Consider the following 20,034-nt stretch of genomic DNA (forward strand, 5'->3'; position numbering starts at 1 on the left):
TGGGAACTGTGCCTGGAATTAATGTCAAGCTCTTTAGGCTAGACTTGCTGGAATCCACCTTCTCTATTTTGAAAATTAAGACAATGGCTAGATTCTTTGTTTGCTATCAACGTTCTACTCATCATAATACCTTGCAGAGATGATTTTAGTTCTTTCCTTATCTTATCCACATATGCTTTTAGTACTTTGCAATGTAATTTATCCAAATTAGTGGGCTTAAACTTGTTTAGAACATTTAATATTTAATATCATACTATATCTTTGACCTTTAAATTTGTTATTTTGATTGTTGTCTTTTGCCAATATGAATATTTTTTTCTCGAGGAATGGAGGTAAAATGAAACAAGACTAGAGTAGTTCTGCCTGTCTGGTCATGTACTATCATTTGAATTTTTCATCCCCCATCAGTCAGTATACTCTTCTTATATCTGATAAAAATGCCATTATCGGCACTTTATCTGGCAATAACAACAAGAACAAAAAGAACATTTTTTTAATTATTAATTTTTGAAAACTTCAGCTTATCTTATATTTTACGACACTCTTCTTCAAGGATCAGCCACCTTTTTATACTTTTTTGCAAAAACAGTTTATAATGGATCCTGCTTGTCACTGAAAGAGAAACAGGCAGATTTTATGACACAGTCCTCAACATGAAGGAATTTAAAGTCTGCATGTGGCGATAACAGAACCCAGAAATAGTCTCAGAATTATACATGTCAGCACTCAACATTGAGCTTAATATTTGTGGTACAGTTTCAGTAACTTCTAAACAATTCAAAAGAAGGCAAAGAGTTCTGCAAGATGGAGACATTGAAGAAGGCTTTCTATGGAAGATCAAGTATTTAGTTGAGATTTTAAAACAAGACCGGGGTGTCAGACTTTGCAGGACCTGGAGGTTATAAAAATGAGGAATAGTAGGAACAGTGTTCTGGAGAAGGGAACGGAAAGGAGCACTGCAGGAAGCAGGTGTGTATGTGTATGTGTGTGTGCGCGTGTGTGCGCGTGTGTATGTTACCAAGGTATGGAGGTAGAAAGGGCAACAGCTTTGAAGTATTCCTCTGTGGAAGATACTATCACCCCTCCTTCTTGTTCTAGATTTCCTTTCCCCTTGCTCAGTCTTCGAGAGGCAGACCTACTCATTCTTTACACTCCAAGCGAGGCTCTCCATCTCAGAAACTTCCCTTGATCTTCCAAGTCTGCACTGAGTGCCTTGCTATGTTTTCCTTCGACTCTCTGTACTTCCCTACTACGCTCTACGAAATTGCTGTGTTGTCTGTTTTCCCCATGAGACTGATATGCCGTGGGAGGCGGTACCAATTCTATTTAGTTCTCATTCTATTCACAGACACCTAATAGAAGTGCTGCACGGATCATAAGCACTCAGTAAAAACGTGTGAGATGACATGGGCCTGCTTGGAGTGATGAGGTTATGTTGGGGACTATTTATAAAAAGATTGAAGGTAAAGAGGGGTTAGATTACAGCAGGACCAGAATGTCAGGCTGACTCTTTCCTTTATTAGGTAATGTGGAACCATTTTGTTTTTTTCAGTTTGGGGAGAGGATATGGCATATGCAGTACTTTTAATTAGACCTTCGTAAATCAACTCAGACTATTCAAAGTTTGATATGCATTTCCTGGATTTAACTAGGAAATTATTTTCTCCTCACCTTGCATCAGGTGTTTCTATTCATGAGGTTAGCAACCCTGTAACCTAAATACTGTGTGGTTTCATTGGAAAGATTTTATTATTTTACTAGTCTGATTTTATGTATATGCGCTAAAATTGTTAGCTGGTTCTTGTTCTCAATTTTCAATCATTTTGGAGCTTCACAAATGCTCTATCATAAGTGTTTCAAAGATATGTGGTTAATATAGTAAGTTCGTAAAACATGGCAAAAGGAATTTCAGTGTGCCATTAGAATAATAGAAACTTTTAAGTTATATATTTATGAGCATGAAGTTTAATCAATATAGTAACATGGGAAAGTATTTAGAAGGCTACAAGGATAACATAGAAGAGATTTGTACAAACACAGTAACACTATCAATACTTGATATGTCAAGATTTAAAACAAGATATTCTTACACTGGATTAGCACTATGCATTTGTAAATGTGATTAGCAAAAGGCAGTCCTCTCAGTGAAAACCCTATGGGTAAAATTCCATTTTTGTAAATGTTTTAAAATATTTGCAGTCAACAATTGTAAGTAACATTCCTCTTTGTCCACCTCTACCCCAAATAACATTTAATATGCCACAACATTTATATCTGGTTCTTTCTGTGGTGACTACTCAGAATAATATTCTTAAGCTCTTGTTGCGTCGTTTAATGCTAAAAAAATTCAGCGGTGGTATGTAGGAGAGCTGTGATATTTCTCGGTAGAGTTTGTACCTTGGTTGGATAGGAAATTATTCCAGCTCAAGTTGCTGCCTTTCCCCTCTCCTCTTTTTCCCCTTCCTTTTGAAGCTATGAGAGTTTATAAGAACTTGCCTGCTGGCTTGGAGGTAATGAAGAAGGTCAGAAATGAGATGCATCACGAACCTACCCCCCACAAAAGTTTATGCCATTCGTCTTGCCCCATGGCCAAAATTTGTTTAGATTGCTGCAATCTTTTTGGATTGTATCTCTTGGAGGCCAAGGCATAACTTTTACCTAAAAGAACACCGCGGCCTTGCTTGCCCAAATTTAAGTTACCTTCTGACTTCAACTAAGAGCATGGTGTCTTGGACACAGACTTTTAAAGTTAAGAGAAAAAGGAAACTGTGAGAACGCCAACATGTGGGGCATAGATAAGAAAGGCAGATACAAATAGACAATTGGCAACAGTATGGTGCTCAAACAGGATGAGGAAGGTCAAAAGAAATGAGGAAAGGTCCTGAAAAGAACTATTCCTTTATACTTTTGTTACCTGTTAGTTTTCTTCATTGCTAATGAAGAAATGTCCTCACGTGGGTGGTTAGAACATTCTCCCTCACCAGCATGTTGTAGCCTTCATTACTCTCTTAAATTAAACCAGAGCGATTTTGGTTTAGTTATTTTCACTTTAATCTTAGAACTGTTTTCAGTGCCTGGTGGAAGTTGGTAGCTGCAGGTTGTCACAGTCCATTTTACATACAATGTAATGGTTCTTGGATATGATTCTTTACATTAGCTGCCCTTGATACATAATCATAGGTCAGAGTTCAATATCAAGAATATTTGCTGCGACCCCTTGGAAATTTCTACGTAAACAATTATATCTACATATAAGAAACAGAGGTAGTTTTACTTCTCTCCAATCTTGTTGCCTTTTTTTTTTTTTATTTAAAACTTATTGCAATGGCTAGGACCTAACTTCAGTACAACGTTGATTAGATGTGGTGAGAGGAGGCATCTTCCTGATCATAATGATAAAGTGTTCAGGCTTTCACAAAGTATGACATTAACTGTTGTTTTCTATAGAAGCTGTCAGATTTTTTTAAAAACTGATTGTACGGCTTATCGAGTTAGTTCTCATTATTGGGAGTGGGAGTCTCTTATGATTTTCGACAACCTAATCAGAAGTGGAAGACTCTGTACTTTGACTTTGAGTTAAAGTTGTATACTATGGGTGAATATTCCTATTTACAAAATGCTACCAATATACATAAATCAAGAGATTTCTAATATTCAAAATCCTCCTTTCAAACTTGCTACTTCTTAATCCATTGGCCTTAATGTATTCTTTACTTATGTACATTATTGTTTCTTTTCATTTTTATTCCACTATTATTATTGAAATTTGTTTCAGAAAAGTTATAAATATCTTTCTAATCTAAAAGTCTAAACCTCTTGCTATAGACTGAATCATGCCCCTATTCGTATGTTAAAGTCCTAATCCTCAGTGTGATGGTATTTAAAGGTGGGGGTATTTGGGAGATAATTAGGTTTAGGTGAGGTCATCAGTGCGGGGCCCTCACGATGGGATTAGTGCCCTTATAACAAGAGATACTAGAGAGCTTGCTCTCTTTCTATCCCTGTGCTATGGGAGAATACAAGAAGGTGGCCATCTGCAAGCCAGGAAGCTAGACCTCACCAGAACTGGACTGTGCTGGCTCCCTGATCTTGGTCATCCAGCCTCCAGAGCTATGAGAAAATGAATTTCTGCTGTTAAAGTCACCCAGCCTCCAGAATTCTGTCATGGCAGCCTGAGCTGACCAATGCAGCCTCTTACCCTCTTCAGACTTGCAACATATACTTCTCTTACAAGTGTATCCTCGTCTGTTTACCTTCTCATCATGTTTTTCTGATAGCTGCTTCTCCATGTTAGTCATAACATCCTTTTACAGTTCTTAAATATGAATTTTCCTCAGAGTACTAAATTTGACCATCTTCTTTCTCTTCTCTCTCTGTGTGCACCCTTTTAACATGGAACAGTTCGAATTAAACTCCTGACTTTAATAGCTTCTTCTAGGTGGAGGACCACAAATTCATATTGTTAATCTGTTATATGCTCCTTAATTAAAGACTCCAATTTTCAAATGTGTCTCTACTAGATGCCCCATTAATAGTTCAAGACCCATTTATATAAAATAAAAGTTGACATCCCTTCTCTTAAGCCTACTTCTGTTACTTCTTTCTATTAATGACAGCATAATCCTACCAGACAAGCTGCAGAATCATCTTGTGCCTCAGATCTAGTCAGTTGCCATGTGATGACAACTTGAATTTTTTATCTCTAGCACCCATCCCTTCCTGCCCCTTCCCACAACTTCCTTCATTCTTTGAATGTATTTGCCTCATTCTGCCTCTATGGCATGCCCTTTGCTAACATCTTTATGTCTAAACCGTAGTCATTTTTGAAAATAAGCTTGAATTTTATACCTTCCAAGGAGGTTTCTCTGATCATTCTTTTGTGCTACTGCCTAAAAGTGGTATTTCTTATAAATATCATTAATCCTCTGTCTCTACCTATTCTCCACTTTTTATTATAGCCATTTAGAAAAAATTATATAGGTATATCTCCATACTAGACATTGAAGAAAATTAAAGAAAGGAGTAGTTTTATTATCTTCAGAAGATCGGCAAATATTGATTGAATTATAAATGAATTTATTAATAACTCATTATAAAACATTTTCAGGAGGCAAAGACATTCTCTAGGCTCCAAAGCAGCCTCATTTTACTTGTATTTGATCATTTCCCCCTGTGTTTTGTCCTATATATTGGTTATAGTTAATAGCCTAATATTAGTTACTGTCTATTGAATGCCTAATAATACGTGATGCTGTGCTCAATGCTTCTGATAAAGCAGTAGCTATATCAACTATAGGAGGTATCTGTGGTTCTCCATTTAACAAATTTCACAGTGAAATGGTGGAAAAGGTGGAGAGGGAATAACATGAGTGTCTTTGGCTTCTTTGTGAGATCTTACTGAACTTCATAAATTTCAATGTATTGTGAGATTTCTTGCTTCCAAAAAGGTAAAAGATAAATAATAAAATAGGAAAGAAAATAAATAGTAAAAATAATTTAAAAATAAATAAAATAGCTCATAAAATAATAAAATGGAAAATAGAAATATATAGGAAAACTATTTGAAAAATTACTCTTCGCGAGTCATGTATTATTTACATAGGGTTATCTGTGTCTGTACATACAAAAGATCCAGCGAAAATAAAAGGAAAAGGTTGAGTGAATGTGATAATAAGAATTTAAACTATCTGTATCCCTTCCATGGTTATACCAGATGACGTCAAGTCAGCAGTTCTGTCTTTTAATTTCAGCATAAAATAATTTACTGGCAGTCCAAATTTCAATAAATTGTGACCTACATTGGCTAGTTAGATTAAGGCTGGAAGCATGCTTAACCTTCAGTTAAATAGCAGAGACAGCATAATGAGTAAGGTTATTTAGAAAACATGTCTAGAAAATTAAAAACAGAACTAAAGATAACTTCTTGAGAAAGTACAAAAGGTGTTGAGGAAATCATAAAAAAGAGCCTAGGGAAATATTTTAGAAATTATAGACAGCCAAAATAATTGTATAGTGATATGTAGATGAAACATAAGCCTTTGATGGGGACTAAGATGAAGTATTTACAATAAGTCTCAAATGATTAAGTGTGGAACTTGAATGAGTGTTGGATTTTTCTCAAAGCAGTTGATGCAGTAGTTGGGGGATCCACAAAAAGAGGAGGCTTCTCTGTATTTCAATTGAGAGGGTGATGTGACGGTACTGGAATGAGCTCTGGGCTCGTGATCAAACTGCCTGAGTTTCTGTATGTTCTATACCTCAAGAGCTTTCAGGTTTGGGCCAGGTTCCGAGAATCTGGACTTCTGTTCAATCGTCTGCAAGTGGGAAAGATTGCAATACATAATGTCTAACGTTGCTTCTAGTTCTAAACTTCTATTCTGAAAATGCTTGCATCTTTATGTAGACTTTTATGTAAGAGGTACTGAAGTGAAGAAGAAAAAGTATTCGGGGTTTACTGTAAATAGGAAAGTTTCTTTTCACTTTCCCTATTTTGAATCAATTAGAAATGAGAAGGCAATAAAAGAATATGGTTATGAGTTTGGATTTAATGGGAAAGAACTCAGCCTTCAGCACGTACTTTGTGAGTATCCAGATATATACCTGAAAAGTACATGTTCAGAAGCCAGAATTCATTTTTGGTAATGATTTCTTCTAGTCATTATGAAAAAATTCAGTTAAACTCTATTTCCTAGAGCCAGAGAGGCTCAAAGAAATAATTTGCAAAAGGGAGTCTCCTTAGAGTTCACTGGGACTCTGAAAGGGTCTCTCATGACTGCATTTCTGGAACGTCGAGGCTTCAGTCCCTCAACTGACATGTCCAGTGGTCTGACTTTCCATTTTCTTCTGTCTTCTATTTTAGCAGGTCAATTTAATCTTTATTTTCCCAGATTTTATTTGTGGGCAGAGGAATTTTAGTAATAATCGTTATGATGTATAAAAAGCCCCTCATTTCTTAAAGCCACCCTGCATTATTGGCTCTGTAATCAGATAGTCCTTGCTTCATTTCCTGCTTCTGCCCCTCACTAGCAATGACCAAGGGCCAGTTACTTGCTCTATGTTTCAGATTCTTGTTGTGTAAAAAAATACTAAAGCGTGCTCTCACGCTCGCTCGCTCTCTCTCTCTCTCTCTCTCTCTCTCACTGCTTTCCCCATAGGATTGCTGTGCAGATTAAATGAGATAATGTATATGATGTCCTACGTGGCCTCTTAAAGCACAGCTCAGCCAACCGATTCTATAAAAAACAATATAGTAAATATTTTAGACTTTTCTGGCCATGTGGTCGCTGTCATAATTACTTAACTCTGTTGTTGTAGTTCAAAAGCAGCAGCCATGGGCCATAGGAAAGTAAATGAGCTTGTAAAAGCCAAAGTCCTGTTTTTCCTTTACTGTCGTATTACACTTCTGAGACCAAATGTGTATGTTTTCCTCACCAAGCAATTCTCTAACACCAGTGTCCTACAATTTAATTTAATTCTGACACTGTCTACTGGGATTTAGTGTCAGATCCCATAGATTAAGGGCTCTGTCCCACGAGACTGTTCTCACTTCACATGCCAATCACAAGCCTAAAACATTTGATACTTCCGATCAACCAGCTATTAATTGAAGATTCCAGGACATCCTCCTTGGGTTTTCCTAATATGTTAGGACAGCTCACAGAATTGAGAAAAACTACTTATTAGATTACTGGTTTAGTACAAAAAGGCACAAATTGGGAATGGCCAGATGGGAAAGATGCATAAAGCAAGGTATGGGGAAAAGAGCTTGGGACTTTCATGCCCTCTCTCTGGGCACACTACATTCCCAGTACCTCCATGTGTTCATCAACCCAGAAGCTTTCCAAAACTGCTTTGGTTGGGTGGTTTTAATAGAGGTTTTATTACATAGACACCATTGATTAAATCACTGGCCATTAGTGATTCATTCAGCATCCAGCCTGTCTCTCTTCCCCAGAGATCTGGGTGGAATGGAAAGATACAACCCTCTAATTACCTGGATGATTTCTCTGGCAACCAGGCCCCATCCTGAGGGTATCCAGGAGCCCCCAGCCTCCTGTTACCTCATTAGCACATGGAAGGACACTTATCACTTTGGCGATTCAAGGGTTTTAAGAGCTGTGTGCCAAGAAACAAAGAAGGAAGGTGGGCAGAGACCAAAAATATATTTCTTACAATGTCAGTGTGGCTCTGTTCCAATGAAACTTTAGTTATGGACGCTGAAATTTGAATCCCATATAGTGTTCATATATCTTGAAATATTCTTCTTTTGATTTTCATCCAACCATTTCATAATGTCAAAACTATTCTTAGCTTGCGAGCTAGGCAAAAACAGGCAGCAGGCTGGATTTGGACCATAAGCCATCGTTTGCCATTCCCTACTTTCAAGGGTCCTGAGTGTCTAGTGTTCTCAGTGGTGGTTTCACTTTGTCTGACTCTCCCGGTCCTGGGCCAATATAAGTATTGCCTCCACTGCCTGTGCCTCCAACACTGCTATGATTATTCTTATTCTTCTTGGTTGTCTCTCTGTTTTCTGTGTGGCCAGGCCTACACTTCTTGATTAATTTGTTTTTGATTATGTTAAGTAAGGTTCTATTCCCAGCAGTGCTTACAAGTCTTAAGTTTTCATGGCTTTTTTATTCTGTTCTGTTTCTCAAGGACCTTGGGAAAAGTTTTAAAGACTGGAATAAAAGAATCATGAGAGTTGCTATTGTATCTTCTTCCAGAATCTTCTTTCCAAATATGACAGCTCACATAATTTGACTTTCTTCTAACATAGAGTGAATTATTGCTTGGAAGATTACCCCTTCTTTCCCATCAAGGATGAGGCCACCTTGATATTTGCTTATTGTTCAAATGTTAATTCAAATACTCCACAAGTGTGACAGTCAATCCCAGGATCCACTTCAGTCTTGTCAGACTCTCCTATTTTAATCAGACTCTGGGTGACTTATCTTAATTTCACAAACATATTAAAATTAACATGCCAGTTAGTGTCTTACCTTTCTCTGCCCATCACCTAAATCTTTCTATGCAATAAGTAAACATTGAGAAGGTAAATAGGTAAAAAAATTAACACAGAATCAATATTGAGAATAGTTAGCTTATAAAAGCAGTGATTGGAGACAGGATTCTTTGTATAACAAATATTAATCATTCACCAATCTAGCATTCTGGGAAAAGAAAATCAGATACCACAGAATTTTTATTTCAGCTTAATTGTTATGAGTTTATTTTCTTTAAAAAATTTCCACGTTTGGAACAATGTGGACTTATAAACAACAGTATGTACTCTAATGTCAAAAAGCTTGTTTGATTTATATAGTTTTGGTATAATTAATAGAAAAAGAAATTTAAAATCTCGCAAAGTCCTCCAATTTTTATTCTGATATTTTATTAAAGAAATTTGGCATGCAACTTATTAGCTAATGGATTTACATGTGATAAAACCAAAGTAGAATCTTACTGCCCTGGGCTGTGCTGTAAACTCTACTATTTTGTAAGTTTTTAAAAGAAACCCTAATTATTGACAAAGATATTACTTTCTTGGTATGCATTAATGTTCTTCAAGTGGAGAATGTTTTCTATTTTTGTAGGTCACCAAGCACCTACTCTATATCAGAGTTCTCCTGGCTTTGAAAAGTGATAAGAAAAAAGTGTCCCAAGTATAATACATTTCTGAATCTCTCTGAGATGGAATACATGTCAATCATTTGTTTAATGACTTCCGTCAGCGATTCTCTTGCAGCGTGCCTTTGCCTATATTTTCTCTAATTCTTCACGTATCCCTGTCTTATCACCATTTTACCATTTTGCAGGTAAGGTAACAGAAGCTCAGTCAAGTGCAGAAATTTGTCCAGTGTCACACTAAGCAGTACAGTGTTTTTGATCGGAGGTTGGGAATCCACTATTGCAGAGGGCCGACTAGTTATATGCAGATAATCAACTGCACAGGGGCCGGTTCCCCTGACCCTGGTATTGTTCAGGGGTCAACTGGGATTGTAATAGTCAACATTTGTTCATCACATACTGGATGCTTTACACTTATTGATATTTACTCTCACATCACATGTATGAGACACTTGCTGTTAGTATCCCTATTTTCCAGATAGAGAAAATTGAGCTAAAATTAGGTTAAGAACTTGACCAAAGTCATGGAGCTGGTAAATGGTAGAGGCAAGAAGCCAACACAGACCGTCTGGTCCCAGAGCCTGAGCCCTGTACCACCCTACTCACCCCGCTGCCTCCAGGCATAACTGCGCGTGGTGGTGCGAGGTGGTGAGTTCATCTCAGCACATATGTGTATGTATGTAAATGAACGATGCTTAAAAAATCATTATTGCGGAAGAGGGAAAGTAAGTGTATATCTGTGTACGCATATATATGAAGTCAAAGATGTGCCTCCAGGACCTCCTGACTGGCCAGAGTTAAAAAGAAGAGAAAATGGAAATTTATGATGTCACTAGTCACCAGTTTCATTTATGCCACTTAAGTGAAATTTATTGACCAGCCCAATTACTTAATCATCGTGGATTTGTTTTCGTTTTAAAAGTTTCATCAGGTTATATTTCCTAAACCATGACTAAATCTGTAGAGTCTTAGAGAATGTAACCGACTGGGTGATTGTCCCAGGAAGTTAAGTAGGCTTTTCACCTTACTTGCAGATTTGAATCAAACATTTTTGAGAGTGCAGGCATTTCTGATGTAAATAAGAATATGTTCCTGAAAATCCTTGTATGCTGCAAAACTATGCACTAAAAATAAAAGAACTTATGGGAAGAAAATGTGTTAGAGTGAAACCAATCAACACTTATGAGCATTAACAAAAACAGTAACAATCCTTAAACACATATAAGCTCATTAAAAGACAGATTGAGTATGAAGACAGTATGACAGTACTTATAGGCCTAATTTAAGGAAGAAAAGGTAAAAGTAGTTTGATGGGAAGGGACTGTCAGAAGGTGTTGAGCCTGCTGAGTTGTGGAGACAAGGAGAAGTAAAGGAAAACTGTAATAAGTACTTCTAAAACAGGACATGCGGTCAAATTGAGCTAAGAGGAAGAACATGGTGTGGACGGGGATCTAACAGGACTGCTGCTTTACAGTACATTAGCCCCCTGTTTATAATTGTGTATGAGCCAGTTCACATCTCAGAAAGACACAGTATTTATCTGAAAAGGGATAAAAACACAATGGCTTTTTATAAGGTAAAAAAGAATTACCTTTCTCCCTTAACTCCTTTTATAATAATGATTTTTTCAGTAAATATATTTTTAAATAATTAAGTCTCCGTGAGGAAGTACTTTAGCAATATAACTATGATGGGAATTATAGAAATAGCTACAGGAAATTGTTTATTATATTTCAGGAACAAAATATTGAAACACTGATCTGATTTTCTCATGACCTGAATGACCTATCAAAAGTGGTAATTGTATTTAATTTAAATACATACTAACTGCATATATTCATATTTCAGTGATTATCACATTATAGTTTTAAAAATATAGATATGTAGAATTTATAGTCCCAAAGGTTTTGTCTTTTAATTAGTTTTAAAACATTCTGTAAACATTTTGATATAAAAACTGAGAATCACAAAATTCTACTTCTTTAAAGACTCCCTGCTATGGAGTATACTAAACATTGCTGCTACTTCAAAGGTGTCATGGAATTGCCCCCTAAAATTTAGTCTAATCTATTCAGTACAGTGGATCAGACTCACTGTATTGTTAATAAAGAATCGATGTAGTTTATTAAACATAATTTGTGTTGGGTACTTTAGCTTTAGTGAGGCGGTTGCTATCAGGAGAAGGGGAATTCCTGTAATTTTTGGTCCTTAGAAGTGAGGTTGCCATCACCTCTAGAGCTGATCTCTTTGTTTTGGGAAGGTTGCCAGTATAGGCCCTGTAGTCACAAAAATTTAACATAAATACCCTCCACTCTTCTTGAAGATGGATCCATATACCTTATACTTACATGCAAATGCAGTCTGTTGGGAAGGTGAATGGTCTACTCTGTAATATAAATTGAGAGTCAGCTTTCCCATGTCTGGGCTCTTGAAGAAGGAGGGATTGCTTTCCAAAAGAAGTTTTGCATAGGAGAGTTGGATTAGTTAGTTATGATTAAATAGCCAAAGTCATAGGAAATGTATTATGGACCATTTTGATTGTTCTCCATAGGCTCTAGACTCTTTGGCCGTGGTGTTGAGAAACAAAGCCAGTGGAGTGTGCCCTCTCTTTTCCTCAGTCCTCATGTCTAGTCAGTTGTCAAGGCCTGTGGGTTCCCTCGCTGAAATATTACTGGACTTGATCTATTTTTTCATTCTCAGAGTCACTCTTAATCCAACCCAGATTAGCCACCTGATCCATTTCTGATTCTACATTCCAAATAAACTTTTAAAAATTCAGTCTAATCTGTTCATTTTCTTACTCTTTAGTCATTCAATTGACTGACGTTAGAATAGAGTTTTAATTTGTTTACCAAGATTTACCGAACCTCCACGTCTTGCCCTCTGCCTGTGTCATACCTCACCACCACCACCTTGCTCTCCCTGACCCCATGCCCTTGCCACGCTGGGGTCATTTCAGTTCCCACAACATGACTAGCTCTGTCTTGGCTTCCAAGCCTGCCATTCTCTCTGCAGTTTTTTTATTTGGCTCGGGGTCACAGTTTAGCTCAAATGTCTCTTCCTTCTGGGACTGTATTTGGATCCTATGTGCCTCCTGTTTTTGTAGCACATGTCACACTTGGACTGGTGTGTCAGAATGTTTCCTTGACAGATTGTAAACTTCCGGAAGGTAGGCGATGTTCTTTGCTCACTCTGTCTCTGCATCTAGAAGAATGCCTGACAGACACACAGAGCCATCCATAAATGAAAAGTGAACAAAAGAATGAATGAATGCAGTAGAAGGCAGTTGAGTGTATCAGAGCATCTGCGAGAGTGGAGATTATGATAAAGAAAATGCAAACGGCATGTTAAGAGTCAAAAGATTCTTGAAGTTTAACTTTTAGGCGCTCATTGCTGAATTTAGCAAGGAGGGTTTCAGTAACAGAATGGAAGCAAAAGCCAGAGAGTTGAAGTCTTAGGAATAAATGTTGTTTAAGGAAGTGAACACAGCACATAAGGCCTGATCTTACCAGAAGTGTGACTATATGGGGAAACAGAGATAGTGGTAAAGCTAGGGAAGAGTGATGGCCTGAGGGATCTGACATTTATTTGCCTGCCTTTTCTTAACTTACTGCTGGACAGACTTGGATATCCTCACCAGTTTTTCTGCTACTTTCTCCTGCTTTCCTGATATATCACAATGGGAATGTCTATAAATATTTCCTACTGTTAAGTGAAAAGAAACATATTTTAAAAGTCTGATTTATGTGATTTATTTAATTTTTTTCCAATTTTGGAGGAATGGAAACTTTCTAGATTTTCAGTCTACCTGAAAATTAAGATGTTTTCTTGACATTTATTTATAAAAATGACTGTTACAATCTGTGTTGGAATATGCAAACTATCCTTACTGAGGCAGTTTATTTTGAAGTTCTCTCAGCTACTCTTAAAAATCTGGGCTTTGGAATTTCATCTTAAAACACTAATATCTCCTTAACCACAGACTTGGGCACAGCCAGGTGCTAAGTCTGATATTGAACATTGGATATAAGTATTTGTTTTTGCTGTAGAGACTTAGTTCTTAGCAGTCTCACCCCTCCCAAATCTGATTTAAAATCTACTCTTTATTACTTGCTGTTGTAGAAGAGGCTTTCTGTGTTATAGAGTACCTCAGGTCTTTTTACATGTGGAAAACAAGGTTTTTTTGCTTAATTACCTCCTAGAGTTTAAATGATGGAGCACTCCTTTACCCAAACAGTAAGGCACCCTGGTTATTAATATGAGGTCAGTACCTGGGTCATTACTCTCACCGAAACAGTTAATCACTTACTAGCAAGAGGGAGAGCACATTCAGTATATTTGGAGGCTGTTTAATCATCAACTTTGGAAATGGCAAATATTTCTCCAAGTTTCTGGGAACATACATCCCATGGCTTGCCAAGGCTTTGTCACCAAATTTATTACTTGAATTAATTTGTTTTTCCTTTACCATGTTTCTATCATTTCTACAACCACTTATGTACTGGATTCAGCAAATGACCAAGTCATTTGTGAAGCTACTGCTAATGTTACACATGAAAACACATCCCTGGTTGAGTTGAGGGACTGTTCTGTATTCCTGGCAGGCAAACACCAGACAAACATAGGTTTCCAAGGTATTGGCACTGTGTGCATCTGTTTCTTGGTGTAATTTCATCATTTGAACAGATGAAGAATGCTCATTAGTTTGTTTTTACATTTGTGATTTAATGAGACTAAACACTTAACTGATCTTGAAGTAAGCACAACTTGTTTCCTGTTGCTGTTCTTAGTTTAATAACAAACAGTGTTAGGCACATTTTCTGGAAATTATAATACTGTTCAATACAGGAGAATTTCAAGGAAGGTTGACTGGTCGGTCGTATCTAGCTGCAATGAGATTGAATAGGAAGATCAGAATAAAAATATTGAGTTTCCCTAAACTCAATATGAGTTTATGAGAAGATTAAGCTAATGGAAGACTTTATCATAAACTATATTATATCACATTTCTAAATCTAGTACTAAAACTCTAATATGTACCAGAATAATTTATTTTAGGAAGCAGTTCTATACTTTGATTACATTCATCCTATAATCAGTAAATAGTAACAGACTTATGCTGAGATATATCAAAGCCCGAGAAACAAATCTTTGTGGAATTGAGTCTGAAAAGAAATGTAGTGGAGAGCTTTAAATTTTTAAGTCTTCCAGAATCCAAGTAACTATTCTACCTATCACCAAATCACCTTTGTGTCACTCAGTAGTCTGCTGAGATAGAGAGCTCCCTATTCTACTCTAACAGAATATATTTTCTGCTCATGAATATATAGTATCTTCCTTGTACCTTCTGGAAGATTCATAAATTACATGTGATCATAGATTTGGGGTATGACTTTAAGTAACAGAAAGTACTGACAGCTTCTTCTGGCCTGTCAGCATCCATAATCTTCACTCATACTTAATATGCAGTGACACCTCAAGGGTTGTCAGATGTGGAATTCAGCTTTCTTATTTTTCTCATTTCAGAAAATGCATTGTCCATTGTCCTAAACTTATCAGATAACTTATCTGTGACAAATTACAAGCTATTGCTTATACATGTTAAGAACATATTAAAAGTATTGAGGTGCATAGAAAAGAAAAATAATAATTGAACTCTAGTTCTAAAACCTGAAGTATAAGGCTTTATCCTGGATGATTTAAATGCCACTAGTCAATGAACAGAAGAATTATGTTGTTTTCTTTTTAATATAAACTTCTAAGCCGTATCTTAAAGATAAATTAATCCTAGTTTATAAATTAAGCCTGATTATTTAAAAACTAGTATAATTTGGTAATATGAGTGTAGATTAATAGAGAACTCATGGACTCGAGTCAGAGGGACCTATATTTGAACTTTAGCGCCGTCACTCACTTCAAATGAAAGAAAACGACCTAAACTTTTGAACTTCTGGCCCTTTGGGGATAATAATACCTGAGTCATATGGTTGCTATGAGGATTAAACGACTCCTACGAGGCTTAGATGTGAATACAGAGTTCTCTGCACTGTGTCAGGCACATAGTAGGGGTTAGTACACATGGGTTCTTTTCCACACTTTTGTGTTTTTGATTTTCCAAGAATAGAAATAGTTGGCGAACCCAGCTAATCAAGACCATTAGCATTGTGCATAGGTTGAACTCGCAACCAGACAGTTCCACTGATGAACAACTAATGATAAATGAGTTGTGATTTATGTGGGGATTCATAATCTCAACATCAATAAAAACAAAAAATACAGGGAAAGTTTGCAGAAATGGCCCTGTGTGTGATTTCAGTGGACCTCTGGGAAGAGAGGCCTTTCTGGTTTACTCCAGTGTTATCTAGATTCGGATCCAGAGGCGCTTAAAAATCCAGTGGCATGTTTTTAGGGATCAAGAGTTCTTTGAAAAAATATTGTTTTTCAATTTGACAATATTTTAAAATTATTCGACTTTAAAGACAAGTGTCTTTTGTAGTAATCATTTCAATTATTATTTTTTTATATAAATAAAAGCCAGTGTTTCAGATCTGAAAACATATACTTGGGCATCAAATATATGTGTATATATATATTTAGTTATGTCTGGGAAACATTGGTTTATGCTTTCTCGTTTATCGTAATGACAGCATAATGAGGATGTAGTAGTATTAGCCCTAATAAAACATAGATTTAGACTTTGCTTCTGTCTTAAAACCATAGGTCCATTCATGTGGAATCAAACTAGACCAAATGGGTTATAAAAATGGGCATGAGTAGTTTGTGCTAATAAGGACACTTTGGAGAAAATTATATCCCATTTGAAAAATATTAAAATATTAAAAGCAAATATTTTACTAGTATACTAAACACACACATATTAAAGCTCTTCACTAAATGTTCCATCCATATTATAATTGACATTTCTGCCAGAATTTTTTTTTTATTTGAAAATACAATATGACTGTATGGTTTTTGCTTTTTCACACCTGTCTTTTTCTGTTTTCTTAAGTGTATAAAGTCATTCCTCTTTCTGTTCTTTCTGCTGCCCGTAGACACCCCAGTCACCAGTGTCCTTGATCTGATAGTGGCTTCTATTGGTCAGTCCCACATAAGAATAACAGCTCACCAGGACAAGATCCACATAGGGCGAGGCCACCAACACCATGTTCTGTACGAAGCTGAAGGATCTCAAGATCACAGGGGAATGTCCTTTTTCCTTACTGGCACCAGGGCAGGTCCCTAAAGAGCCAGCAGAAGAGGTAGCTGGAAGCTCCGAGAGCGGCACAGCCACTCTGACCATCTGTCAGGACGTCCCTGAAAAGAATGTACAAGGAAGTATTCCTCAAAGAAAGACCAGTCGGAGCCGTGTCTACCTCCACACTTTGGCAGAGAGCATTTGCAAACTGATTTTCCCAGAGGTAAGTGCTTGCCCTTTAGAGATTTTACTGATATTTTGAACATTGTAAAAGAATGTATTTTGAAGGAAGATGTAAGCACTTGCTTTCTCACTTTCAAGGCTGTAATAGATGTAGACTATTTCCTGGAAATGTATAAAAACATGCCTTTGAAACAATCATATTCTTAAGTTGTGTTTATCTTAAAACATTTAAGATCTTAAGATTATCATGCTAAGTGAAATAAGTCAGACAGAGAAAGTTGAGAACCATATGATTTTATTCAAATTGAGCAACAAACAAACAAAAATTCATAGACACAGACAAAAGTTTAGTGGTTACCGGAGGGAACCGGGTAGAGTGGGGGAGGTAGGTAAGGGTAAAAGGGTCAAATATATGATGACAGAAGATTTGACTTTGGGTGGTGAACACACAATACAGTGTACAGATGATGTATTATTGAGTTGTACACTTGAAACCTATGTACTTTTATTAACCAATGTCAATTCAATAAACTTAATTAAAAATGTTTAAGATCTTGAATTCTTTTCAGAAGTTTCCTGCACTCTCACAAGCTTTGAGCAACTGCTTAACCCCCTTAGCCTCAGCTTTCTTATCTATAAAATAGAAATGATAACAATTTCTACCCTTTGGAGTTTTAATGAGCGTGAAGAAAGTAATCCATAGCTCTTACCATACCATAAATGTCTAGTAGTAGTTAGCTATTAAATTAAATTCCTTGAAGAACAACTTATCTTCTGCAGTATTTTCTTCTTTTCATTCCAAAGAGCATCATGCATTCCCTGACAATTCGTTGAAGTGGGAAATCTCCCTTTTCTTGCTGGTTGTGAGTCTGAAGTTTCTACTCAAACCAGGCTTGATCTGCTCCTTTGGGTCAGGGTCATGGTGCTGTCGTTGCCAATACCTATGTGTTGTTAGATATATATCTGTGACTGGCTTAGTCTAATGCTGTTTTGAGGTATGGTGCACCTTCTGTTAATCCACCTTTAAGAAAACTCTGGAGATAGGGCATATACCTAATTAGGTCAAATGTCTGAGGAAGAGAAGGGGCATGCAGAGAGCCCCCTCCCCTCGCAGGGCTAAAGAGAACAGCAGCTGAAAGTCTTCAAGATTTCTTCCTCACTCTGTCAGTGTTCAGTTTTATAGAAACTCACTTAACTCATGAGATTGGACATTGGTATGATCAGATTCCAGCTATCGTAATGCACTGATAGTTTTTAATGAACTCAGCACAGAAGCACAGAAGAACCACACATAGACGTGCTGCCTTTTAGGAATGAAAGGAACTTCAAATCATTCTTGTCTCACTTCCAGCAAGGGCTAGGGGGGTTAAGAAACTTGAGCAGAGTCACACAGCTTTTGAAGGGCAGAGCAAGCAATTACTGCTTTCAAACAATATGAGCTCAAGCGACTGAGAAGAAAGAGACTTGAATTGAAGCTTGAAGGATGGATAAGTTGGAATGAACAGAATGTTGAAGGAATTTATTTCAAGTATAATATTACTCAAAAGTACTTTGGTTAATGCCCTCTGAAATAGAAATATTTAATTATTCTCAGCCCACGTTAGACACTAGGCAGCAAGCTTTGGCTGGGGTGAGGGATGCAGCCCTTGTCAAGGAGTCGGTTGGCATCACAGTTTGGGAGGTGGTTGGTACTCTCATTTCCAAGGACAGAGTGAGATGCCTGGAGTCAAACAGATGGTGATCATAGGGAAGCTGGAGAGCCTCCATGCGTCCTCTGAGTCTTGTCATTACCACGTTGGCTTCATTAGTTTGTTTGATTAATTTTGAATTCCTAAAGTAGAAGTCATACACATATTGGAAGCTCTTTTAAAAACATTCTGATTACCAGTATAAATAATATTTTACTTTTTTCTTTGTCTTTATTTAGAATAATCTGTGTTGTTTGTGAACTCATAGGAGTGTTCATTAAGATTTGACTGTACCATCATTTGGAGACAGAGGAGGCAAGGCTATAAGAATTCTAAGAGGCAGAAGGGGTACAATTGACATTAATGACTAGAACTTTCTCTGATGACTGAGGCCATTTGCCTTATAATAGTGAATGTCCTAACGTTGGATGCATTTGAATTGGGTAATAATAATCTAGATTACTTCATCAACTGTCCAAATGTCTACATGTCTTTAATTAAATAGCACTTTTTTCCCAATTGTTTTTTAAGTAGACGAATTTCATTCTAGCATACTGTTTAGTTTCAGTTCTATCAGTAATCCAAAGGAAGACACTCAAAATATCATATGACAGCATTATAGTTCTTATTTTAGAGAATCAGATTTAACTCCCCAATTTGTGTTTTTAATTGGGGGGCAAGTATTAACATTCATTATTCTTAGCAAATTTAAAGTGAGAGATGTCATTCCAAGGTTGTGGGATAGTAGGGCTGACTTAGAAGGGTCTTGTTGGTCTTCTAAAGCAAACTTTTCACTTTGAAGAAATTGAGGCACATAAAGTTAGGCCACTTGCTTTAAGTAAAAGAGATAACTGGAGAGATGGAAAGTTCTCTGAATCTCATTCATAATTCTGTTATAATATTGTTTGCACATTTTTCATGGTTATTCTTCTCCAATAATCCTGCAGGCTTTCAGGCATAGTGTCTTTAGGAGCTTGCATTGTGGTGTTAGCCACAGTTGTAGTACGTCAGAAACCACTAACTAAATTGAATCAATTGAATCGAATAAGCTTAGATAAATGATTTTACCCCAAATCAAAGAACTCGTGAGACTAAGAAGATCTGAGGAGAATCTTGAAGTTTCTAAGTGGGTTCTATCATATTGGGTTGCAAGAAGAAAAAAAGAAACAATTATAATTTATCCTTATGAATTGAACTATCTATGGTGTAGAAAATAATTAAAAACTGCAGAAAAGTTGAAAATCAACTGAAATAATTAAACTACACCAATGAACTTCCATTCGGTGTTCATAGCAATATAGAGCCAAATAGCAATTATACCTGAAGTATTAATAACATATA

At 36.7% G+C, this 20,034-nt stretch overlaps 1 protein-coding gene across 9 annotated transcripts in view; it reads left to right on the plus strand.

Moving 5' to 3' along the window:
* GUCY1A1 (guanylate cyclase 1 soluble subunit alpha 1) overlaps window positions 1-20,034 on the plus strand; it is a 52,470-nt gene that overhangs the window by 5,799 nt on the left and 26,637 nt on the right. For all 9 annotated transcript variants that reach the window (XM_015593291.2, XM_015593287.2, XM_015593284.2 and 6 more), the window contains one exon: window positions 16,680-17,045. In XM_015593291.2, the coding sequence (XP_015448777.1) occupies window positions 16,791-17,045 (255 nt within the window). In that variant the 5' untranslated portion in view covers window positions 16,680-16,790. The remainder of the gene's footprint in view (window positions 1-16,679; window positions 17,046-20,034) is intronic.

The sequence above is a fragment of the Pteropus alecto genome, unplaced genomic scaffold (assembly GCF_000325575.1).
Source record: "Pteropus alecto unplaced genomic scaffold, ASM32557v1 scaffold166, whole genome shotgun sequence".
In the NCBI taxonomy this organism is placed as follows: Eukaryota; Metazoa; Chordata; class Mammalia; order Chiroptera; family Pteropodidae; genus Pteropus; species Pteropus alecto.